General features: G+C 42.4%; 1 protein-coding gene across 1 annotated transcript; it reads left to right on the top strand.

Moving 5' to 3' along the window:
* On the top strand, positions 1-25,630 carry LOC120061494 (ubiquitin carboxyl-terminal hydrolase 4-like). Its single transcript, XM_039011357.1, has 22 exons — positions 1-164; positions 4,569-4,696; positions 4,906-5,036; positions 5,114-5,240; positions 5,367-5,512; positions 6,020-6,081; positions 6,234-6,377; positions 6,544-6,661; positions 6,733-6,906; positions 7,166-7,324; positions 7,432-7,656; positions 7,919-8,002; positions 8,586-8,680; positions 8,899-9,081; positions 9,622-9,842; positions 10,042-10,251; positions 10,432-10,502; positions 17,188-17,303; positions 17,467-17,616; positions 21,099-21,202; positions 21,715-21,803; positions 23,312-25,630. The coding sequence occupies exons 1-22, from the start codon at positions 13-15 to the stop codon at positions 23,438-23,440; spliced, it is 3,018 nt and encodes a 1,005-aa protein (XP_038867285.1). The 5' UTR covers positions 1-12; the 3' UTR covers positions 23,441-25,630.
* Positions 25,631-26,394: the final 764 nt, after the last annotated feature.

Raw genomic sequence — 26,394 nt, forward strand, 5'->3', positions numbered from 1 at the left:
CTCACTTATTGCATGATGGCCGAGGGAGGCGGACCCGAGTCGGGTAGTGCGGCAGACCCCGATCCGGAGCCGGTAGCCGCTCAAATACCGACACCTTCAACCGAAAGTCAAAAGCAGAGTATTGGAACACTTCTCAAAACAATTCTACGAAAGGGCGACGAGTGGTAATGTGTTTTGAATGTAACGTTAGCTAGCTAACCAATAATAGCTACTATGCTAGCCAGCTATCTACTTTCAGTTCACGGGAACTGAAAGTAGCTAGCAATAGCATAGGCCCGTCATTAGACGGGTAAACCGGTTCCCATTGAACAGGAAATGGTTTGATTTGTTGGGCCAGGGCAGGAATGAACATGCTAACGTTAGCTATGTCTCCTCATCCGATAATATTTACTTTATCGACCACTGCAACGTAGTAGTAGTAGTAGTAGTAGTACTAGTACTAGTTAATAGTTAAGGTTAGTTCACTAGCAAGCCAAGGCATTGCGCAAGTTAGCCATGTCTGCTCACATTAGCTTACTAGCCGACTAACTAGCTACGACATGACGAGGTGTAGTCAAAGGCCCTTCTTCAATGCAATAAAGTGGAGTGACTGCGAATTAATGCTAGCTAGTTAGCTTGCTATCTTACTAGCTAGCTAATGCTTTGTCATTGGACCTGGATAACAACCAGCGACTGGCCCTGTCAGGTTTCCAGGCAAAATATTTCCAATGTTTTAACTAATATAGTTTGGAAACCAAACTCTTTCCTCTATCTATTTTGCTAACGGTAGTTAGCAAAATCAGTACTGACTAACAAGGGAGGGGAAACAACCAATGGGCTCAGCGAGAGCTAGGCTAACCACAATGGAATTACAGTACCAATTGTCTTGAGTTGAGAAAGTAGTCTGCCGGGTCATATAATGTTATGATGTTTACATCTAGCTAGATGAATTCACACAATGTTTTTTTTAGCTCAAGGAAACAATCATTTTAGTTGGGATTGATGACATGTTTGGTATGTTCCTGGGGCCAGACTCCAGACAACTTGCATTGTTTTGGCCTCCCAGCCTGTCTGAACAGGGTAAAGTTAATGTCAGATGGGAAGAAATTGGCAGCTATTGGCCTATGGCTATCTGACTGACTAGTCTGACTGACTAGTTTGCTGACTCTAGACCTAATTTTGAACCCATCTGAGATGGGTATTATAAAGGCTTTAGTTGCAGTACCTTGTATCTCATTTCGAGTAGCCTAGCTAATTTACTCACTTGATCTTTTTTTCTATTCTAAAAAGGGAGATACTTACAAATAAAGTTTCCCACTGCCTGAGCTTTGGACCATGTGAAATCCTGCTAACAAGTTTATGCAGTGGAAGATATTCTTACTTGAGATTGACATCCTTGCTCACTTTTACTGTATGTGAATGTGACCTAGAGCACAAGACGGTTTTGTTTTGGAGTTGTTTTGAAAAATATACACTTAACATGCAACAATTTCAAAGATTTCGCTGAGTTCATAATAAGGAAATAAGTAAATTGAAATAAATTCATTGGGCCCTAATCTGTATTTCACATGATTGGGATTACAGATATGCATCTGTTGGTCACAGATACCTTAAAAAAGGTATGGGTGTGGATCAGAAAATCAGTCAGTATCTGGTGTGACCACCACTTGCCTCGGAGTGGGACACATCTCTATCACATAGAGTTGATCAGGCTGTTGATTATGGCCTGTGGAATGTTGTCCCACTCTACTATGGCTGCTCGAAGTTGCTGGATATTGGCGTTAACTGGAACATACTGTTGTATACGTTGATCCAGAGCATCCCGAACATGCTCAATGGGTGACATGTCTAGTGAGTATGGAGGAACTGGGATTTTCAGTTTCCAGGAATTGTGTACAGATCCTTGCAACATGGGGCTATGCATCATCATGCTGAAACATGAGGTGATGACGGTGGATGAATGGCACAACAATGGGCCTCAGGATCTCATCACGGTATCGCTGTGCATTCAAATTGCCATTGATCAAATGCAATTGTTTGTTGTCTGTAGCTTATGCCAGCCCATACCATAACCCCACCGCCACCATGGGGCACTCGGTTCACAACATTGACATCAGCAAACCGCTCTACCACACGACGCCCTACACGATGTCTGCCATCTGCCATGTACAGTTGAAACCAGGATTCATCCGTGAACAGCACATTTCTCCAGTGTTCCAGTGGCCATCGAAGGTGAGCATTTGCCCACTGAAGTCTGTTAGGATGCAGAACTGCAGTCTGGTAAGACCCTGGTGAGGACGGCGAGCATGCAGATGAGCTTCCCTGAGGCGGTTTCTGACAGTTTGTGCAGAAATTCTATAGATGTGCAAACCCACAGTTTCATCAGCTGTCCGGGTGGCTGGTCTCAGATGATCCTGCAGGTGAAGAAGCCCCATGTGGAGGTCCTGTGAGGCCGGTTGGACGCACTGCCAAATTCTCTAAAATGGCGTTGGAGGCGGCTAATGGTAGAGAAATGAACATTCAATTCTGTCAACAGCTCTGGTGGATATTCCTGTAGTCTGCATGCCAATTGCATGCTCCTTCAAAGCTTGGGACATCTGTGGCATTGTGTTGTGACAACTGCACATTTTAGTGGCCTTTTATTGTCCCCGGTACAAGGTGCACCTGTGTAATGATCATGCTGCTTAATCAGCTTCTTGATATGCCACACCATCCGGTGGATGGATAATCTTGGCAAAGGATTAATGCTCACTAACAGGGATGTGAACAAATTGAAATTTATGCACAATATTTGGTGTGTATGGAACATTTCTGGGATAATTTATTTCAGCTCATGAAACATGACACCAACAATGTTATACATGCATGTTGCATTTTATATTTTTGTTAAGTGTATAGTGCCAGTCAAAAGTTTGGGCACCTACTCATTCCAGGGTTTTTCTTTATTTGTACTATTTTCTACATTTGTTCAAGATATCAAAACTATGGAATTGTAGTCGAAATTGAAAAAGTGTCAATCAAATCAAAATATATTTGAGATGATTCGAAGTAGCCACCCTTTGCCTTGACAGCTTTGCACACGCTTTGCATTCTCTCAACCAGCTTCATGAGGTAGTCACCTGGAATGCATTTCAATTAACAGGTGTGCCTTGTTTAAAAGTTAATTTGTGGAATTTCTTTCCTTAATGCGTTTAAGCCAATCAGTTGTGTTGTGACAAGGTAGGGGTGGTATACAGAATATATCCCTATTTGGTAAAAGGGCAAGTCCATATTATGGCAAGTATAGCTCAAAAAAGCTAAGAGAAACGACAGTCCGTTACTTTAAGACCATGAAGGTCAGTCATTGCCGAAAATTTCAAGAACTTTAAAGTTTCTTCAAGTGCAGTTGTTCAAAAAACATCAAGCGCTATGATGAAACAGGCTCTCATGAGGACCACCAGGAAAGGAAGACCCAGAGTTACCTCTGCTGCAGAGGATAAGTTCATCAGAGTTAACTGCACCTCAGATTGCAGCCCAAATAAATGCTTCACAGAGTTCAAGTAACAGACACATCAACGTGAATCAGGCCTTCATGGTCGAATTGCTGCAAAGAAACCACTACTGAAGGACACCAATAAGAAGAGATTTGCTTGGGCCAAGAAACACGAGCAATGGACATTAGACCGATGGAAATCTGTCTTTTGGTCTGATGAGTCCAAATGTGTGATTTATTTTTTTCCGTTCCAAAAGCTGTGTGTTGGTTTGGGATGAGTTAGACTGCAGAGTGAAGGAAAAGCAGCCAACAAGTGCTCAGCATATGTGGGAACTCCTTCAAGACTGTTGGAAAAGCAGTCCAGGCAAAGCTGGTTGAGAGAATGCCAAGTGTGCCAAGCCTTCATCAAGGCAAAGGGTGGATACTTTGAAGAATCTAAAATAAATGTTGATTTGTTTAACACTTTATTTTGGTTACTACATGATTCCATATGTGTTTCATAGTTTTGATGTCTACACTATTATTCTACAGCATACAAAACAGTAAAAATAAAGGGAACCCCTTGGTTCCTCTCTAGGTGTCTTCCTAGGTTCTGGCCTTTCTAGGGAGTTGTTCCTCGCCACTGCTTCTACATCTGCATTGCTTGCTGTTTGGGGTTTTAGGCTGGGTTTCTGTACAGCACTTTGTGACATTGGCAAATGTAAAAATTGGCTTTATAAATAAATTTGATTGAATGAGTAGGTTTGTCCAAACTTTTGACTGGTACTGTATGTTGACAGATGGAGAAATACTCCAAATAAGTGAATACTAGACATGAATACTAACATTGTTAGACATAATGTAGGAACTAGTGGAACAAGTTGTCTGCATGCAAGTTCCTTTTGTAGCTCAGTTGGCCGAGCATGGTGCTGGTAACGCCAGAGTAGTTGGTTTGATTCCTGTGACCACTCATACATAAAACGTGTGCACACATGACTAAGTCGCTTTGGATAAAAGTGTCTGCTAAATGGCATTTATATATTATTACTTTTACCCTTGTGTGATATTTATTTTAAGCTGCACGTTGTCATCCTCTCCTCGCAAACAGTATCTTACCAAGGCACTATTTTTTTTGCAGGTTTCTGATTGATAGCAGGTGGTTTAAGCAGTGGAAGAAGTATGTGGGATTTGACAGCTGGGATATGTACAATGTTGGAGAGCACAGTCTCTATCCCGGCCCTGTTGACAACTCAGGCCTGTTCTCAGGTAATGCAGGCATCATATTCACTGACACATTCTTCACAGCCTTACACCATGTGAAATGTTGTATCTTAATCTGTGAGTATGCCAATGTGTTTTCTTCTGTCTCTGCTTTGAGCATGAATCTACGCAACTAGTTATAAACAAGCACTCAAAATACTTGCTCACTCTAAATACTTGATGTCATAACTTACCTTTCCTCTATTTCTTCTCAGACCATGAGACCCAGATCTTGAAGGAGCACCTTATAGATGAGCTGGACTATGTCCTTGTGCCCACTGAGGCGTGGAACAAGCTTGTCTGCTGGTATGGTTGCCTTGAGGGCCAGCGGCCCATCGTCAGAAAGGTGACGCTATGAATTATTATTATTTTTTTCACCCTTTTCCGTTAGTCTCTCTCTAACCTTGCTCTTTCTCTCCGTAGGTGGTTGAACATGGTATGTTTGTTAAGCACTGTAAAGTGGAGGTCTATCTGTTGGAGCTCAACTTGTGTGAGAATGACAACATGGACAATGTGATCACACGTCATTTCAGCAAAGCTGACACTATAGGTAAAGGGGGTTTACTGTACTGTGGGCCAGAGATCAAACTGACGCGTGAACTAACTAGTTATGTATCATATTCAGGCACTTCTGACTTTTGATTAGCTAAATATTTTGTGTGTGTGCCCTGTCCAGACACCATAGAGAAGGAGATGCGGTCGCTATTTGAGATCCCAACAGGGAAGGAGACTCGACTGTGGAACAAATACATGAGCAACACATACGAGCAGCTGAACAAGCCAGACAGCACCGTGCAGGATGCTGGTCTCTTCCAAGGCCAGGTAGAGTACTATCTCTATCCCAACACCCCACTTCAGCTCACTCACTGCTAGGCCACACACAGCTAGAGCTAGACCCTTTGACCACTGGCTCTGTCTTCATTAGGCACACAGCACAGGGGTTTCACTATACATTTTTTTTAAGGGAAGCTGCAATGGTGTCACGTTTGTATTCTTAATCACTTATATCAGCAGTTGTTCCTCCCAATAGTTGAAATTGTAGCTACGTTTGATTACCATTAGTTCCATCAGGGATCACAACATTCCTAATGTCAGAGGTTGTTTTGCTCTCATGTTTTGTTACCCAGCAGTTATTAACTGCAAATTGATTATGTTATGATAGTTGTCTTTGAGGTCACCTGGGTTCTAGCCTCGTACTACCATCCGGGTCTCGCAAGCTTACATACGTTTATGTAAGTTTACGAGATCAGGAAGATTGTGTGAGACTAGCTGGGTTCAGCTGAGATTAGTTTTTGTGGCACGGCTCTCACTGGCTTGTTTCCCACACAGGTGCTCGTGATCGAACGCAAGAATGAGGACGGCACGTGGCCCAGACAAGCCTCCCATCCAAAGTAAGTTAATCGGTCTATGGTTACCCTTGCTCTGTTCTAGGACTTTGTGGCAATTTGTACATTTGGATTAAAATGGCTTATGTTCCATCATGTCTGGTTGCGCAAAATGTCTGAAACTTGTCCAGTAAGTTTTCTATGTTCCTGTTATTCAGATCTAGTACGGCCACATCCAGGAATTTCACTACCTCCCCAAAGCTCTCCTCCAACTCGTCAGCAACCATCTCCTCAACAATAACTAATGGGGACAGCAGCAACTCTGGCAGTACACTGAACAACAGCACCTCCTCTGGCAATAGGCAAGCACACTGTGATTTTGTCACTATGACACAATATGCAAAGTACTTGGATATCACTAGTTAGTCAGACCAGCTCAATGGAGTAACATTTATGTTTTGGAAGATTTATACAATCTGTTGATGTTTGATCTGTTATACACTGGACTCAACCTTACTGTTTCTACAGATTGGGAGGTTACAATTCATACAGCTCATCCTACAACTACAGAGAGTCACCATCCCAACCTGGCCTTTGTGGTCTCAGTAACCTAGGCAACACCTGCTTCATGAACTCTGCCCTCCAGGTACCACTCACTCACTCACTTACACTTTGAACTGATATTTCCCTCTTACTCACCTCACTGTTTTGTTGCAGTGCCTGAGCAACGCGTCCCCTCTCACGGAATACTTCCTAGATGACCAGTATGAGGCGGAAATCAACCGGGAGAATCCATTAGGAATGAGAGGGGAGATTGCAGAGTCCTACGCAGACCTGGTCAAGCAGATGTGGCTTAGCCGCAGCAGCTACGTGGCCCCCCGCACCTTTAAAGTAAGCCGCGCCACAGACACAGAAGACTGAATTTCTATAGGCTACTGCGATTGTCGTTGTCTTGTAGTGCACCTTCCTCACCCTCTTTTTGACCAGTAGATTTCTCCAATTAAACTCTAGAGTTTCTTTCAGTTACTGACTTACAAACTCATGCAGATAGAGCAATGAGCATTGAACTGTCACAATTACTTTAATACATGCGTGATTGACAAGTTGCACAGTCTTCTAACCGCCACCCTGTGTTCCCCCTATATCCCAGACCCAAGTGGGCCGCTTCGCCCCCCAGTTTTCAGGGTACCAGCAGCAGGACTCCCAGGAGCTGCTGGCCTTCCTGATGGACGGGCTTCACGAAGACCTGAACCGCGTTAAAAAGAAGCCTTACCTGGCCCTGCAGGATGCAGGGGGCCGGAAAGACGAGGTACACACACACACACACACACACACACACACACACACACACACACACACACACACACAGCAAAATATCACTTCTGTACAAATCAGTTTTCTTCTTCTGTATAACAGATTGTAGCTAAGGAAGCCTGGACTAACCATCGCCTGCGCAATGACTCCATCATCGTGGACATATTCCATGGCCTGTTCAAATCCACTCTGGTGTGTCCAGAGTGTGCCAAGGTCTCTGTGACCTTTGACCCATTCTGCTACCTCACACTGCCTCTGCCCATGAAGAAGGACCGCACCATGGAAGTGTTCTTGGTCCGCATCGATCCCCAGTCCAGACCTACGCAGGTAACACACACTGGATGGGCACTGCTTTTACCCCTCCATGGAGATAGACACTGTTGTCATAATAACAATATTGTGTCGTCTTCAATGTAAATCAAACATTTGCATACCAGACCAGTCTCAACGGAGACCTAGAAACCGAGTGGTCTTTGTACATGCTGCTGTAATGTTTTCGATTTCAGAGTTGTCCACGGTTCACCTACTGAGGTCTTAACATCCATGTAGACGGAAGTAAAAATATCTCTTCTCTCCTTGTCTTCCCCAGTACCGAGTGGTTGTCCCCAAGCTTGGCTCAGTGACAGACCTGTGCAGCGCCTTGTCCCGGCTCTCTGGAATCCCTGCTGAGAATGTGAGAGCTGAATAAGGGACATTTTACTTTTGGACTCTATTTTTACAGAGTGCTCATGGTGACATTTTGTTCATGACTTGATAAGATTTAAATGTGTAGTTAATTTAATACTTTGTAAAGGTTTTTTGTGAGACTATCTTCAGTTGAGGGTAATGTTTTGCCCAACTGACGGGTCTGATAAAGTGACTCCAGTTGAGAGAACCATAAATCAGGGTTCCCCAATAGGTGGCCCGCGGGCCAAATTCGGCTCACAAGTGATTTATTTGGAAATTTATGGGAAAACAACATTGATTAATAAAAGATCCCCAGAATGAGCTCAAAGGGATTTTAATTTAAAAAATCTATTCTCAATTATTCCCACTCATGAATAGAGGCATATGTGATCGCATCCAACTGGAAGGTTTGAAATGATTACGTTTTTGTCATACTATATCTGTTTGGGATTCTTGCTGTCAATTTGCAGTGTACAAATAATTTATAACTAAGTTCTGGCCCCCCCCGACCATCTGCTCAAGGAAAAATCATCCCACGGCTGAATATAATTGGGGACCCCTGCCAAAAATGTTTTCTCCTGTCCTCCTAGATGGTGGTGGCGGATGTTTACAATCACCGGTTCCACAAGATCTACAGACGAGACGATGGCCTCAACCAAATCATGGAGAAGGATGACATCTTTGTGTAAGCCTTGTCCCCTCTCTTGCACTGGAAGATAACATATTGAACAGTGGTTGGGTATGCGCAGACATCTGTCACTTTATTGTTAGCTAGGAGTTTATAGAATAACCACACAGTAAACACTACAAATACTCAACATATACAAGATGTTGAAATATGATTTTTTTTTAAATATATATAAAGCCGGTATGCTACTATCATTCTCCATGTTTGTGGTCCAGGTATGAGGTGGCGGAGGAGGATGCGGAGAGTATGAACCTGCCCGTGTACTTCAGGGAGCGCCACTCCAAGCACACAGGAGGCTCCACGGGCACCATGCTGTTTGGCCAGCCCCTGCTCATCACTGTGCCCCGGCAGAACCTGGCCGCTGACATGCTCTACGAGAAGGTGCTGGAGAGGATTGGGTGGGTACAGTGTCTGTGGGCCTGCTTTTGTTTCTACTTGTGATCATATGTACAGTATGCCCCACACAGACTTGAGATATTTAACATGTAGTTATGTGAGAAATGTGAGCTTTGCACATGTGGCAAAACGTTAAAGGCCCAGTGCAGTCGATTCTGTTATCTATCATATTGTACAACAGCTGATGAATCTAACACTGAAAGTGTGACAATTCTATCAGTGTTATTCCTGATAGTTGCTGGTTGAAAATGCAATCTACATAGGACCTTCTAATCAGTAGGTTTGCATGGGCGGGAGTTTCGGCTTTCCATGGTGACATCACCATCTGGTAAATTGGTTAATATACCAATAACAGAGTTCAAACCTCTCTGCCAATAACGGCTAGTTTTCAGGTTCCACCTCCCCTCTGACTACTTCCAAAATTCTTGCTTGAGAAATACTTTTTTGCCCATTTTAACCCAAAAAGTATTTTATATTGATATAAAAATGGATGCATTGGGCCTTTAAAATGTACAATATTGACCAACTTTTCCCCAACCCAGGCGCTACGTGACGCGCTCTCAAAGCTCCACCGGTGAGGGGAGGGCCTCAGCCTCTGCCTCCTCCGCCAGCTGCAGCCAGGCAGCAGAGTGCTCAACAACATCCTCCAATCGCAACGCTGCAGCGAGTGGGAGTGGCAGCCCCCTGTCAGACGGGGCATCCTGCAGCTCCAGCAACAGCAGCAACCACTCAGGAACCTCCAACGGGAACGGGGTGTGTGAAGGTAAACAACAACACGGACTGTCTAAAGGCAGTACAGTTACTTACATCTCGTACATCTATTGGTATCTTTATTATGTTATTTATTGTTTATTATCTTTATTATGAATGTGTACCAAGCACATTTTAGTTTTGCATTCATGTACATGTGCCCTATTTCATTCCCACGGTCTGACGTGGCTTGTGTGATTTCCAACTTCCAGGTGAGGAGGAGGCCATGGATCAACAGGTGAGTCCGGAGCCAGAGAACGGCCAGTCAGAGGAGGAGGACGCCTCAGACCTGGAGAATGGCCCTAAAACCAAGCCGTGCTCCAGCACCCCGCCCAAACTGTTCTCCTTCAGCATGGTCAACTCTTACGGAACGGCCAACATCAGTCCACTGCCTTGCGACGGAAACATCCTCAAACTAAATAGTTAGTATTCAGTCTCCCATTTAACTTTTGAGTGCTTCAACCAGTTAAAAAAACGTCTTGGAAAGAAAAGTTTAAACTTGTTTTTCAGAAGTCCCAGGTGATTTAAAATGTTTCTTGAATTAGAGAACCGGCTTTAGATGTGAGTTGCAAGCTGACCAAAGCACCTTATCTCCTCCGTAGCACATTCCACAGTGGCGATCGACTGGGACTCGGACTCAAAGAAACTGTGTTATGACGATCAGGAAGCAGAGGTCAGTACACTTTCAGTTGCCGTGATCAGGTGGACCCAAAGCCCTTTTTGTTGGAGTTCGAGTTTGAAAAATGTATTAGTGTCACTCCACAATGATACCATAATTGACAATACAAAAAACATTGTGGACCACTCCTATAGAGTTTTGAGACACTAAAAACAATGATAGTCAAACATGGTACAGTATTTCCTTTGGCGTCATCGATAATACATTACATAATCTATTAAGGGTTGCATTAGCTTTCAGAAATCTGCCTATTCAATACGCAGACATCAATAAATCTGCGTTTGATATTGAAAGTAGTGTTATTTTTTTTGCTTCAATAGAGATAACGGGTGTGCCACTATAGTTTAGTACAACATCAGATGTCAACAGACAAAGAAGTGCAAGCTGTTTTGCTAGCAGCCACAAGTAAATGAGCTTACAATGAAAAAGCAAGATATTTTTTGCAAAAACAACATATTTCTGTGTATCATAGACAGAATGTAGCCAGCAACATTTCTCTGTTTGTTTGAAGTTAATCTCGCGTTTGAACTTTCTACCGGACAAAAACTATACCAGAGAGAAGTAGCCTACACATCAGTCAGAGCGCTGTCTGGTGATCCAATGAAGAGAGCAAATACACTACATGACCAAAAGTATGTGGACATCTGCTCGTCAAACATCAATCCAAAATCATGGGTATTAATATGGAGTTGGTCCCCCCTTTGCTGCTATAACAGCCTCCACTCTTCTGGGAAGGAAACTAGATGTTGTAACATTGCTGCGGAGACTTGCTTCCATTTAGCCACGAGCATTTAGCCACGAGGTCCAGCACTGATGTTGTGCGATAAAGCCTGGCTCAGTCGGCATTCCAATTCATCCCAAAGATGTTCGATGAGGTTGAGGTCAAGGCTCTGCAGGCCAGTCAAGTTCTTCCACACCAATCTCGACAAACCATTTCTCTATAGACCTCGCTTTCTTCACTGGGGCATTGTCACGCTGAAACAGGAAAGGGCCTTCCCCCAAACTGTTGCCACAAAGTTGGAAGCACAGAATCGTCTAGAATGTCATTGTATGCTGTAGCGTGAAGATTTCCCTTCACTGGAACTAAGAGGCCTAGCTCAAACAATTAAAACAGCCCCAGATTATTCCTTCTCCACCAAACCTTAGTTAGCACAATGCATTGGGGCAGGTAGCATTCTCCTGGCATCCTCCAAACCCAGATTATTCCGTCAGACTGACAGATGGTGAAGCGTGATTCCTCACTTCAGAGAACGCGTTTCCTCTGCTCCAGAGTCCAATGGCGGCGAGCTTTTCACCACTCAAGCTGACGCTTGGCATTGTGCATTTTAGGATTGTGTGCGGCTGCTCAGCCATGGTAACCCATTTCATGAAGCTCCTGACGAACAGTTCTTGTGCTGACGATGCTTCCCAGAGGCAGTTTGGAACTCGGTAGAGTGTTGCAACCAAGGACAGACGATTCCTACGCACTTCAGCACTCTGCAGTCCGTTCTATGAGCTTGTGTGGCCTATCACTTCGCGGCTGAGCTGTTGTTGCTCTTAGACGTTTCCACTTCCCAATAACCAAATTTAGTTGACCGGGATAGCTCTAGCAGGGCAGAAATTTTACAAACTTGTTGGAATGCTAGCATCCTATGATGGTGCCACGTTGAAAGTCACTGAGCTCTACAGTAAGGCCATTCTAATGCCAATGTTTGACAATGGAGATTGCATGGCGGTGTGCTCGTTTTTATACACCTGTCAGCAACGGGTGTGGCTGAAATTGTCGAATCCACAAATTTGAAGGGGTGTCCACATACTTGTGTGTACAATGCATTTGGAAAGTATTCAGACCCCCTTGACTTCTCCAACATTTTGTTACATTAAAGCCTTAATTTAAAACATTGTTTTTTCCCCCTCAATCTACACACAATACCCCATAATGACAAGGCAAAAACAGTTTTTACATTTTTGCAAATTTATAAAAAATATTAAAAGAACTGAACACATTTACACAAGTATGCAGAACCTTTACTCAGTACTTTGTTGAAGTACCTTTGGCAGTGATTACAACCTCAAGTCTTCTTGGGTATGAAGCTACAAGCATGGCACATCTGTATTTGGGGAGTTTCTCCCATTCTTCTCTGCAGTCTTCTCTGCAGATCCTCAAGCGTTGTTGGATGGGGAGCGTCGCTGCATAGATATTTTCAGGCATGGCCGATTAATTAGGGCCGACTTCCGAAGTTTTCATAACAATCGGTAATCGGCATTTTTGGATGCCGATTTTGGCCGATTACATTCCGCGAGGATACTGCGTGGCAGGCTTGACCGCCTGTTACGCGCGTGCAGCAAGGAGCCAAGGTAAGTTGCTAGCTAGCACTTAACTTTATAAAAACAAATCTTCACATAATCACTAGTTAACTACCGTACACATGGTTGATGATATTACTAGGTTAACTAGCTTGTCCTGCGTTGCATATAATCAATGCGGTGCCTATTAATTTATCATCGAATCACAGCCTACTTCGCCAAACAGTTGATGTTTTAACAAAAGCGCATTTGCGAAAAAAGCACAATCGTTGCACAAATGTACCTAAACATCAATGCCTTTCTTAAAATCAATACACAGAAGTATATATTTTTTAAACCTGCGCATTTAGTTAAAAGTAATTCATGTTAGCAGGCAATATTAACTAGGGAAATTGTGTCACTTCTCTTGCATTCATTGCATGCAGAGTCAGGGTATATGCAACAGTTTGAGCCGCCTGGCTCATTGCAAACTGTGAACTAAGTTGCCAGAATTTTACATAATTATGACAACATTGAAAGTTGTGCAATGTAACAGCAAGATTTAGACTTAGGGTTGCCACCCGTTCGATAAATTACGGAACGGTTCTGTATTTCACTGAAAGAATAAACTTTTTGTTTTTGAAATGACATGTTTCTGGTTTGACCAAATTAATGACCAAAGGCTCGTATTTCTGTGTTTATTATATTATAATTAAGTCTATGATTTGATATTTGATAGAGCAGTCTGACTGAGATGTGGTAGGCGGCAGCTCGTAAGCATTCATTCAGACTTTACTGCGTTTGCCAGCAGCTCTCAAGCCTATCAACTCCCGAGATTAGGCTGGCAATACTAAGGTGCCTATTAGAACATCCAATAGTCAAAGGTATATTAAATACAAATGGTATAGAGAGAAGTAGCCAACGCGTCATAATTCCTGTAATAACTACAACCTAAAACTTCTTAACTGGGAATATTGAACCACCAGCTTTCATATGTTCTGAGCAAGGAACTTAAACGTTAGCTTTTTTACATGGCACATATTGCACGTTTACTTTCTTCTCCAACACTGCTTTTGTATTATTTAAACCAAATTGAACATGTTTTATTATTTATGAGACTAAATAAATAAAATCTATCTATATTAAGTTAAAATATTATTTGTCCTCCAATAATTGGTATCGGCGTTGAAAAATCATAAGTCGACCTATACTCTCCAGAGATGTTCAAATCCGCTCTGGCTGGGCCACTCGAGGACATTCAGAGACCTGTCCAAAAGCCACCCCTGCGTTGTCTTGGCTGTGTGCATAAGGTTGTTGCCCTGTTGGAAGGTGAACTTTCTCCCCAGTCCTGAGGTTCTGAGCGTTCTGGAACAGGTTTTCATCAAGGATCTCTGTACTTTGCTCCGTTCATCTTTCCCTTGATCCTCCCAGTCCCTGCTGCTGAAAAACAGCATGATCCTGCCACCACCGTGCTTCACCATAGGGATGATGCCAGGTTTCCTTCAGATGTGACGCTTGGCATTTAGACCAAGAGTTCAATCTTGGTTTCATCAGACCAGAGAATCTTGTTTCTCATGGTCAGAGTTCTCTTTGAGCCTTTTGGCCAGCTCCAAGCGGGCTGTCAGGTGCCTTTTTACTGAGGCGTGGCATCCGTCTGGCCACTACCATTTGGTGGAGTGCTACAGTGATTATTGTCCTTCTGGAAGGTTCTCCCATCTCCACAGAGGAACTCTGGAGCTTTGTAAGTGACCATCGGGTTCTTGGTTACCTCCCTGACCAAGGCCCTTCTCCCCCGATTGCTCAGTTTGGCTGGGCGGCCAGCTCTAGGAAGAGTCTTGGTGGTTCCAAACTTCTTTCATTTAAGAATGATGGAGGGAGGCCAGTATGTTCTTGGGGACCTTCAATGCTGCAGACATTTTTGGTACCCTTCCCCAGATCTGTGCCTCAACACTCCTGTCTCAGAGCTCTACAGACAATTCCTTCGACCTCATGGCTTGGTTTTTGCTTTGACATGCACTGTCAACTGTGGGACCTTTTATATAGACAGGTGTGTGCCTTTCCAAATCATGTCCAATCAATTGAATTTACCACAGGTGGATTCCAATCAAGTTGTAGAAACATCTCAAGATTGATTAATGGAAACAGGATGCACCTGAGCACAATTTTGAGTCTCATAGCACCTAGGTAAATAAGTTATTTCTGTTTTTATTTTAATACATTTGCAAAATTGAACAACTTTTCACTTTCATTATGGGGTATTGTCTGTAGATAATTGTTTTATTTAATTTTAGAATAAGGCTGTAACGTAACATTGTTGAAAATGTTAAGGGGTCTGAATACTTTCCGGATGCAGTGTGTGTGTGTGTCTAGTGTATATTTCATCTGAGTGAAGTGCTACTGAAGCGCTAAATTCCTCCATTTACATGAATGATTTGAAGTGAACCTGAAGCCAAGCAGAGTTTACAAAATGCAGCAAGATGTTTTCTTCGTTTTAACTTTCCTTTTCTGTATGAAAAATGCTGAATCCTGCGTTATCACGACCCCTGATTATTGGTGTCAGTTATTATACACAGAACAAAAATATATATGTCAAGTGTTGGTCCCATTTGTGATGAGCTGAAGTAAAAGATCCCAGAAATGTTCCATATGCACAAACATATTTCTCTAAAATGCTGTGCACAGATTTGTTTACATCCCGGTTAGTGAACATTTCTCCTTTGCCAAGATAATCCATCTACCGGACAGGTGTGGCATATCAAGAAGCTGATTTAACAGCATGATCATTACACTGGTTCACCTTGTGCTGGGGACAATAAAAGGCCACTCTAAAATGTGCTGTTTTGTCCTACAACACAATGAAACGGATGTCTCAAGTTTTGAGGGAGCGTGCACTTGGCATGCTGACTGCAGGAATGTTCACCAGAGCTGTTGCCAGAGAATGGAATCTTAATTTCTATACTATAAGCCGACTCCAACGTCAATTTAGGGAATTTGGCAGTACGTTCAACCGGCCTCAACCGCAGACCATGTGTAACCACGCCAGCCTTGGACCTCCACATCCGGCTTCGTCTGGAACCATCCACCCGAACAGCTGATTTAACTGGGTTTGCACAACCGAAGAACTTCTGTCAAACTGTTTCAGGGAAGCTCATCTACGTGCTTGTCGTCCTCACCTGGGTCTTGACATTACTGCAATTTGGAGTCGTAACTGACTTCAGTGGGAAAATGCTCACCTTCGATTGCCACTGGCATGCTGGAGAAGTGTGCTCTTCGTGGTAGTGGCCTATGGTATTGATAGGCATAAGCTACAGACAACGAACACAATTGCATTTTATCAATGTTAATTTGATCGCACAGAGATACCGTGACAAGATCCTGAGGTCCATTGTCGTAGCGTTCATCCGCCGCTATCACCTCATGTTTCAGCATGATAATTCACAGCCCCATGTCGCAAGGATCTGTACACAATTCCTGGAAGCGGCCTGTACGGCCTGCATACTCACCAGACATGTCACCCATTGAGCATGTTTGGGATGCTCTGGATGTACGTGTATGAAAGCCTTCTTTACCTTGCCCTTTGTGCTGTTGTATGTTCCCAATAATGTTTGTACCATGTGTTGCTGCCTTGCTAGGTTGTCTTAGGTCTCTCTATGTAGTGTTCTCTCTCTTGACACGATGTGTGCTTTGTCCTATGTTTTTATTTTTAATCCCAGCCCCCGTACCCACAGGAGACCTTTTTGGTGGGCCGTCATTGTAAATAAGAATTTGTTATTAACTGACTTGCGTGCATGTTCCAGTTCCTACCAATATCCAGCAACTAATCCAAGCAATTGAAAAGGAGTGGGAGAACATTACACAGGCCACTATCAACAGCCTGATCAACTCTATGCAAAGGAGATGTTGCACTGCATGAGGCAAATGTTGGTCACACCAGATACTGACTGGTTTTGTGATCCACGCCCTTATTATTATTATTATTATTATTATTATTATTATTATATATATTTTTGTTTTGTTTTTTAAGCTATCGGACCAACAGATGCATGTCTGTATTCCCAGTCATGTGAAATCCAAAGATTAGGGCCTAATGAATGTATTTCAATTGACTGATTTCCTTATATGAACTGTAACCAGTAAAATATTTTAAATTGTTACATTTTATATTTTTGTTCAGTGTACATTCATCTATACACATATGCATAAACAAAACTGTACAGTAGATAAAATAACATTTAGGCACTGATAAAGAAACGTCTCCGTTGGAGGGTAAGGTGGCAGGCTTTGGCATTTACATTGTTGCCTGATAATTAAAAAAAATCCCACCATTTTTTATTATTTCATGGGATGTGTACCTGGCTATGTCTATACGGTGTGTATGCCTGTTACTCAGTCCTGTATCCTCTGTGTACTGTAGGCATATGAGAAGCATGAGAGCATGCTCCAGGCCCCGAAGAAGAAGGCCACGGTGGCTCTGAGGGAATGCATTGAGCTCTTCACTACCATGGAGACACTAGGAGAGCACGACCCATGGTGAGACCCACCATCACTACAGCATTGTCTTACAGGCTCAACAAGATACACTAGCTCTTAGCACTCTACTCCCTACGCTGTTGAAACCACTATGTTCTGTGGTGAATTTTAATGCTGTTTTTATGTTCTACTGAAATCAATGATTCTTCACTTGTTCACACAGGTATTGCCCCACCTGTAAGAAGCACCAACAGGCCACAAAGAAGTTTGACTTGTGGTCTTTGCCTCGCATCCTGGTGGTCCACCTGAAGCGTTTTTCCTACAATCGCTGCTGGAGGGACAAGCTGGACACGGTGGTGGACTTCCCTGTCAGGTACAGACCGCACTATGCCAAGAGGTGGAGCAGTTCTAACTGACATGTCCTTTTTGTAATTATTTTATCAATAATGATTCACATTGAGATGGACATTGTCTGTACTCTTTATTCTTTGTATTTTGAGAGGTCAAACGATGAAAGCATCCTTTTGTTTTGTCGTCAACTTTTATGGACCCAGGGAATTGACACAGCTTTACACTAGAGGGTGCTGGTTTGCTAGATTTGTAGAAACCCTGGCTTGCTGTGTATTGGCCAATGAGAGGCATAGAAGAAGCAGTCCTGCATAGGAATATATGGAATTCTACAGTATTTCAATTAAATGTTTCAACGACAAAATTACATGGATTTAAGATTTTTTCATTTTATTTTGTTTAGCTCACATAGTATAAGTAAAACATATGCATTAAGGTGTCTAATAGTCAGTGGCAAAAACAAATGTAGACATTAATAAATGCATTTCTATAGCTTCCCAAATATATTTTTTTACAATTGAGGAGTGCCAAGATGGAGGCGCGTTGCCATCCAAACAGCACCCCCTGTAATTAATCTAGTGTGAGTACTACAGGGTTAGGAAAGTTACTTTTTAAATGTTAGTTACTAGTCCAGAGTTGTTATCAGTAATGTAATTTTTGGGATTACCCAAACTCAGTAACATAATCTGATTACATTCAGTTACTTTTGGATTACTTTCCCCTTAAGATGCATTAGAAGAAAACAAAATGTATGTTACCAATTGAACGTTATCTATTTATTTATCCTGTAATGTTAAAGTTTACATAGCTGGCCATATGAATGTTACATTTTACATAATGGATTGGTTATGTAGGCTTCTTTTAACCCATCGCTTTCTACTACATATCATTTAAATCAGAATATTATCTTTACATTTAATATATATATAATTTGTAAGTCCATAAATGGATGTAGTAACTACAGATTGCCCCTTTTTAAGTCTATCAAAAGTGTGTGTTTGAGCATGTGTCCATTAGGCCTATGGACTAGCGCATTTTTCACTGGCTGTTAACTGGTTTCAAAAACCAGTGATTGATAGGCAGCTTAATCTTCTTGAATTCAACCATTATTGTGTTCAAATACACATTTAGATTTGTGACCAGCCATCCACAACAACCACAATCCGTAAGTCGCAAATAGCTAAATGAGAGAGCAGCAGTGTGATTCACATCAATGCGCTATGTAGATATCAATAATAAGTGATCCGTATTGCTCCGTATCGCTGTAGACTACACTGCTGTCATCCTTACCTTCAAGCGTTTATTCAAGTTGGATAATCTTTGGATAACGACAGCAGTCGCACAATTGGACATAGCTTGGACTATAGCATACAAAAGCCTATTCCTGCTCTTTTCTCGCTCAGGTGGAACAAACTTAAACTTGCGCCTATTTTCAATGCTGATTTCAATGTCATTGAGAAACCGAGAAGTGACAATGATTTTTTTCCCCGCAAACATCCTTTCTGAATTTAAAAGTAATCCTTGGAAGTAATCATCTAGTTTTTCAAAAGTATCTGTAATCTGATTACAGTATTTTTGCTGGTAATGTAACAAATGAGTTACCCTTTTTTTTTTTCCCCCCAACCCTGTGTGTACACACACACGTACAATACACAAGGCCTTTGTCTATTTGAGGAAGTCATGGTCACATTTGAGTAGTCTTAACTGACGTCAAGCTCCAACAGACAACAATAGCATCTGTGGTATAGTTACATTGCGTAACAATTACACAAGGGGAATTTCACCATCACAAAAACTCTTTAAACTAAACCAGGGTCATTTTAATGTATTTTCCATTAGCAGAATACTCAGGTTATTCTCCAGGTTGGGACAAGAAGGTATATCATGTTGTATAAAAGCTACCTGTGTGGGGGTTGTCTGGCTGAATGCCCGTGAGCCTCCCTGTGCTGTGTACTCTGATCTCTACTGAGTCACATTATGCAGCAGGAACCAGGAAGCAGAATTAAATGTAACTGACCTAGACAAGCCCTGCAGCTTCCAAGAACCTGACTCATGCTTACTGAGGATGGTTGAGACCGACAGAGCCCAGTATGTCCAGTATAGACTTTTATTTGAATTTTATTTAACTAGGCAAGTCAGTTAAGAACAAATTCTTATTTACAATGACGGCCTACCAAAAGGCAAAAGACCTCCTGCGGGGACGAGGGCTGGGATTATTTTAATTTTATTTTTTATAACAATAATATATAAATATAGGACAAAACACACAACACTACATAAAGAGAGACCTAAGACAGCAACACATGGCAACACAATAATAAAATGGTAGCAACACAATAATAAAATGGTAGCAACACAATAATAAAATGGTAGCAACACAACATGTCGAGACAACAATGCATCACGCAAAGCATCCACAACTGTCAGTAAGAGTGTCCATGATTGAGTCTTTGAATGAAGAGATTGAGATAAAACTGTCCAGTTTGAGTGTTTGCAGCTCGTTCCAGTCGCTAGCTGCAGCGAATTGAAAAGAGGAGCGACTCAGGGATGTGTGCGCTTTGGGGACCTTTAACAGAATGTGACTGGCAGAATGGGTGTTGGGTGATGAGTAATGGGTGATGAGGGCTGCAGTAGATATCTCAGATCGGAGGGAGTGAGGCCTAAGAGGGTTTTATAAATAAGCATCAACCAGTGGGTCTTGCGACGGGTATAGAGCGATGACCAGTTTACAGAGGAGTATAGAGTGCAGTGATGTGTCCTATAAGGAGCATTGGTGGCAAATCTGATGACCGACTGGTGAGGAAAATCTAGCCGCTCGAGAGCACCCGTGCCTGCCGATCTCTATAAACGACGTCTCTGTAATCTAGCATGGGTAGGATGGTCATCTGAATCAGGGTTAGTTTGGTAGCTGGGGTGAAAGAGGACTGATTACGATAGAGGAAACCAAGTCTAGATTTAACTTTAGCCTGCAGCTTTGATATGTGCTGATAGAAGGACAGTGTACTGTCTAGCCAAACTCCCAAGTACTCTAAACCCTCAGAGGAAATAAACTCACCTGTAGGGAGAGGGGCATTCTTCTTACCAAACCACATGACCTTTGTTTTGGAGGTGTTCAGAATAAGATTAAGGGTAGAGAAAGCTTGTTGGACACTAAGAAAACTTTGTTGTAGAGCATTTAACACAACATCCAGGGAGGGGCCAGCTGAGTATGAGACTGCATATCATCTGCATATAAATGGATGAGAGAATCAAGGGCAATGGTGACATCATTGAGGATCTTTAAGGTTGCAGTGACACATCCATAACCTGAGCGGAAACCAGATTGCATACCAGAAAGAATACTATAGACATCAAGAAAGCCAGTCAGTTGATGAATCACACTTGATAAAATTAACATGGTATTCTGTATAGCCCTGTGCTTGTGTGTTTAGCTGTCAATCCAAGTCATTGTGTGTATGTAATGTGTAGTAGTAGGTTTTGCTAATGACGTCTTCTCTCTCCACACAGGGACCTGAACATGTCTGAGTTTGTGTGTGACCCAAAGGCCGGACCCTATGTTTATGACCTCATTGCTATCTCCAACCACTATGGAGGAATGGGTGGAGGCCACTGTGAGTAATGGTTGCTTCTGCCAGTAAAACCCAGGTCTATCCTTAATGCAGACTCTCAGACCTAGAGTAATAACTTACACCAGGGTGTCCGTGGGCCCTTTAAAAAGTATTTGTCTTAAAGGAATTTCTGATATATAAAGGCCTTGATAAGTATTAGTCTTGCTCATGGTGGCAGAATGGCAAGGTCCAGCCCTGCTATCTGCATAATACTATCTGCTGATAAAACTATTTGTTTTAGTACCTGGTAACCTGAAGCAGGTCAAATTTCAGTTGGTAAAACAGTCAGTTGTGTTTCGACTGTTGGTTCCCACTTACATGGCATGAAGTGTGAACTTTATCAATTTCTATTTCCTCAAACCTTTTCATGTATTTTGGCCAAGCTCTTGTTTGGTGGTGACTAACCAGGCCTGCTAGTGTTAACCAGTTCATCAGATATTCATCCCAGCTCAACTTTAGACCTCCCTGACCATGATGTAGTTTTCTAATGTTCCTCCAATATCTTGTACTTTCAGACACAGCCTACGGAAAGAACAAAGCTGATGGGAAGTGGCATTACTTTGATGACAGTAGTGTATCGGCTGCCTCGGAGGATCAGATTGTGGTGAGTGAGCCACTTCAAACCTTCCGTTCATGTGTAACTGTATAGAGTGCATTCGGAAAGTATTCAGACCCCCTAGACTTTTTCCACATGGTTACGTTACAGCCTTATTCTGAAATGGATTCAATAAATACTAATCCTCGTCAGTCTATACACAATACCCCATAGTGACAAAGTGAAAACAGGTTAAGAAATGTTTGCAAATGTTTTAAAAATAAAACAGAAATATAGGGGGATACCTAGTCAGTTGTACAACTGAAATGTGTCTTCCGCATTTAACCCAACCCCTTTAAATCAGAGAGATGAGGGGGGGCTGCCTTTATTGACATCCACGTCATTGGCACCCAGGGAACTGCCTTGCTCAGGGGCAGAATGACAGATGTTTGCCTTGTCAGCTCAATACCTTATTTACATAAGTATTCAGACCCTTTGCTATGAGACTAGTAATTGAGCTTGAGTGCATCCTGTTTCCATTGATCATCCTTGATGTTTGTACAACTTGATTGGAATCCACCTGTGGTAAATTCAATTGATTGGACATGATTTGGAAGGGCACACACCTGTCTATATAAGGTCCCACAGTTGACAGTGCATGTCAGAACAAAAACCAAGCCATGAGGTTGAAGGAATTGTCCGTAGAGCTCTGAGACAGGATTGTGTGGAGGCACAGATCTGGGGAAGATACTCTGTTCTGGTGATACCAAGATTGAACTCTTTGGCCTGAAAGCCAAGTGTTATGTCTGGAGGAAACCTAGCACCATCCCTACGGTGAAGCGTGGTGGCAGCAGTGGGGATGTTTTTCAGCGACAGGGACTGGGAGACTAGTCAGGATCAAGGGAAAGATGAACGGAGCAAAGTACAGAAAGATCCTTGATGGAAACCTGCTCCAGGGCCTCAGACCAGAGCGAAGGTTCACCTTCCACCAGGACAATGACCTTAAGCACACAGCCAAAACAACGCAGGAGTGGCTTTGGGACAAGTCTGTCCTTGAGTGTCCCAGCCAGAGCCCGGACTTGAACCCGATCGAACATCTCTGGAGAGACCTGAAAATAGCTGTGCAGCGACACTCCCCATCCAACCTGACAGAGCTTGAGGATCTGCAGGGAAGAATGGGAGAAAGTCCCCAAATACAGGTGTGCTAAGCTTGTAGCGTCATACCCAAGAAGACCAATGTCTGTAAATGTAATATATATATATATATATATATATTTCCCCCTGTTTTTACTTTTTCATTATGGGATATTGTTTAGATTGATGGGGGGAAACAATTTAATCAGTTTTAGAATAAGGCTGTAACAAAATGTGAAAAAAGTCAAGGGGTCTGACTAGCCCTTGTTTTTTGAAACGTTGGTTATAAACATTTCTGATGTGGGACTCGTTATTACCCTTAGAGCTATTTGTTCCATGTGTCCAATGTCAGCAGTGATGATGGCTCTCCATTGACTTCATGTCCTTTGGTGTTGAGTGTCAGTGTTGCTGTGGTGTAACTCTATCCCCTATCCCCTCCACAGACAAAAGCAGCCTACGTGCTATTTTACCAACGCAGAGATGCGGGTGACGTCCCCGCCAAGCCGCCGCCCTCTTCCCCTCTAGGTGGCGCCACGGCCGACGCCGCCGAAGATCACATGGATACCAACTGAGCAGCGCTGTTGCTCAAGGACATGACACGCACTGAAGCAAAAAAAAAAAACACACACTTTGTTGATGCACACACCAAGCTACTTCAGTGACATAAGACTTCTGAGTCAATATTATTAACTCCCCCCAACCCAGCACACCTTTTGTTTTTTTGTTTTGCTCATACATCGTCACCAAGAGCCAAAAGCCTTGTTAGATGCTTGACCCGAGAGACTTCCTCCCTGGAGCCGGTGGCCTGCTGATGTGTGAAATCAAGTTGACTAGTTTAAATAAATAAAGAGGAATATAAAAAGGCTTAGAATTCTCACTGGACGAACAGAATGTTAGAAGTGCACTAAAATGCATAAGTATTATTAACGCAAACTTTTCTGTTACCCACTAGAAAAGTCAAAAAATAAAAAAAGCCAAATCCACATCTTGTTTCTACCAAAGCGTTCCAAGTTGTACATTCTAAAGAAATGTACCAACTGCATTGACAGACAGGGGGGAAAGGGGAAACATGCCCTTGAGTTGTCTCTGATTTGTGTATGTGATGATAACCCTCCAGGGCAGGGGTGAATTTATGCAAATTTGTATTTAACATTGAGATGTATACAGAATTCAACACATGACACTGATGGATCCTGTGACCTTCTGCCTCCTGTGAAGAATGGATCCAGTCAGATAGGCACACTGGAAGTGTTCCCTCTGCTACAGAAACACACACAGGCCCCCTCATTCTAGTCTGCCTCTGGGTTGGCCTGCAGGTCATTTCCACAGTATATGGTGTTCCCTTAAGGTCCTGTTTACTGTGCCTTGATGTATGCTGTGGCCGAGGCTTCATTTTCAGAGACGTGACGTCAGTCAGACTTTAGCGCCTGCTCTTTATGAAGCCAGCATGCTAATGCTGTCTCTCTCATACACCCCCGTGCTCTATGAGATACGTCTCATCCTGCTAAAGATGTGCTGCTCCCCCTCGTTACGCAAAAGCAACAGCGGCCTTTTTAATCCTGCAACCTGTTTTCAAAAAGGAAGCACTTTAAGTTTTCCTTTAGTTGCATCTGGAATAATACATCTATGAATGACATGTGGCAAGGCCCTGACCACTCATACATTTCCAGATAATATGGCTGTACTTCCAAGCATATTTGATTGCTGACTGAATGGACACTCCGACTGCCAGCTATGGCCTGTCCTTAGGCTACCTGTCCTGTGGTATTACAGTCCTGCATTGAAATCTGACATGTATGAAAGTGGTGCTAAATTTGAGACTTGAAATTATTGCTGTTTGTGATAAGTCTCCAATCCATTGTCAAATAGAATTTGGACAGCAATAACTTAAAGGCATCCTCAGTTTGTTAAGGACTGCAGGCATCTGTAGCCATGTTCTCCCACAATGGACTCTCAGACAACCAATCAGCTGTTAAATAAAATATATAATAATGACATGACATCTTGCTCGTCAATGGATGGAAAAAGGACTCCTATAAATCGATCTGCTTGTATGCTGTCGGACTGTTGCTACGTAGCTCTATATTCTTCACTGATACAAATGTGTCCCATTAAATACTAGTAGTCTTCAGTAACAGCTGCTCGGCTTGTGGGGGGCTGGTGACGGCAACACAATACATGTCAGGAACCAGTGCCTCTGATACCTTCTCCAGATTCAGCACCCTTCCGTAGAATTTCACTGTGTTGCTAAGTGTCTTGTAAAGGTTGATACAAGATACCAGTAACTACTTCATGGATGGATTTCCCGTAAGATAAATTCTAGCTCTGGCATTTGTCCTGTGCTTTTTCCATGTGGCACAAAAGCATGTAAATGTCTTTGGGACTGCAAATGTCCTGTTTGCTGGTTGGTCCCTCTGTGATTATGCCCTCCTGAGATGATTACATGATTAATATAACCATATTTATGTCAATGAATAGAAAAGCTTTACACCATATCTGTAATATTCTATAGCAAGTGAAAAAGGCATCCAGCTGTCCAAAACAGATTGGATTAGTTGCTTTTCTTTACAATCCTCATGAGCAACTTAGCAATTTGAGCGTCAATTTGCTGTCAATATTTTGAATAGATGTAAATAATCACACTATTTCAAAAATAGGGACATAACTGTTGTAATATTTATATTGCCAATATCTGCAATATTTGTTTTTAATTGAGAATTATTTGGATTGGAAATATAATAAAGACTGGCAGCCTAAAAGGATATCTTGTTTGGACTAGTTGCTTTCCAGAACAGTTCAAGAGAAAAAAATGAGGTATTGCAGACATTGCCTAAATGACTAGTTTATTACGTAAGTGCCCACAATATCCTTAAGCCACATCTTTAGGGAATCAACCTGAAATTGCATTAATTTCCTTTTTTTTACAGAATAACTTCCTTGAGTAGTTGAGAATGAAATCACTAAAATGACATTCTAAGTGTGTAAGCAAATATTAGGCTAAATCCTCCCTCTTTAGACCATTAACCCCTTCCCCCAGAATAGACAGTATATATTTCAGAATAAAGCTGCTCAAAATGGTGTTATCAAATTGCTCAAAAATTCTACATTTACTGCCGGTTCACAGTCACACTGGTAGCCTGTTTTCCAGAGGAGAACAGGTGACATAATACTGCTATGATTTAGTGAAACACCTATAGTCCAGTCTTAATTCAGAAGGAAGTTATTCACTGCAGAACCTGAAAAGCCTGATTTTGCTGGTCAGAATGACTTGCATTTCCTGGTTTGGCTACTTTCACAATTCTGAAAAATCCCTCTTTCAGCACGTTTGGCTCTGGTGTCCAAATCTAGAATCATCTTCCCCATGCTAAACTTAACTATTAGTGGGAGAAATGCAAAACTGACCCAAGATTAGCATCTAAGGGAAACCTCACCCTACACCATATTGTTGCCAAACTTTCACATTGGACCTAAGCATTACGCACACCAAACTCCTGTAAAATACTATGAAGACTGAGACAAGAATAAA

The sequence above is a fragment of the Salvelinus namaycush genome, chromosome 2, assembly GCF_016432855.1.
Source record: "Salvelinus namaycush isolate Seneca chromosome 2, SaNama_1.0, whole genome shotgun sequence".
NCBI classification, from domain to species: Eukaryota; Metazoa; Chordata; class Actinopteri; order Salmoniformes; family Salmonidae; genus Salvelinus; species Salvelinus namaycush.

What these genes read in the sequence shown, in the direction of transcription:
- LOC120061494 (XM_039011357.1), top strand. Translation starts at nt 13, where the DNA reads ATGATGGCCGAGGGAGGCGGACCCGAGTCGGGTAGTGCGGCAGACCCC. An exon ending in CCCAGTCCAGACCTACGCAG is followed by an intron (nt 7,657 to 7,918) that starts GTAACACACACT and finishes TGTCTTCCCCAG; the next exon opens with TACCGAGTGGTTGTCCCCAA. An exon ending in AAGGTGCTGGAGAGGATTGG is followed by an intron (nt 9,082 to 9,621) that starts GTGGGTACAGTG and finishes TCCCCAACCCAG; the next exon opens with GCGCTACGTGACGCGCTCTC.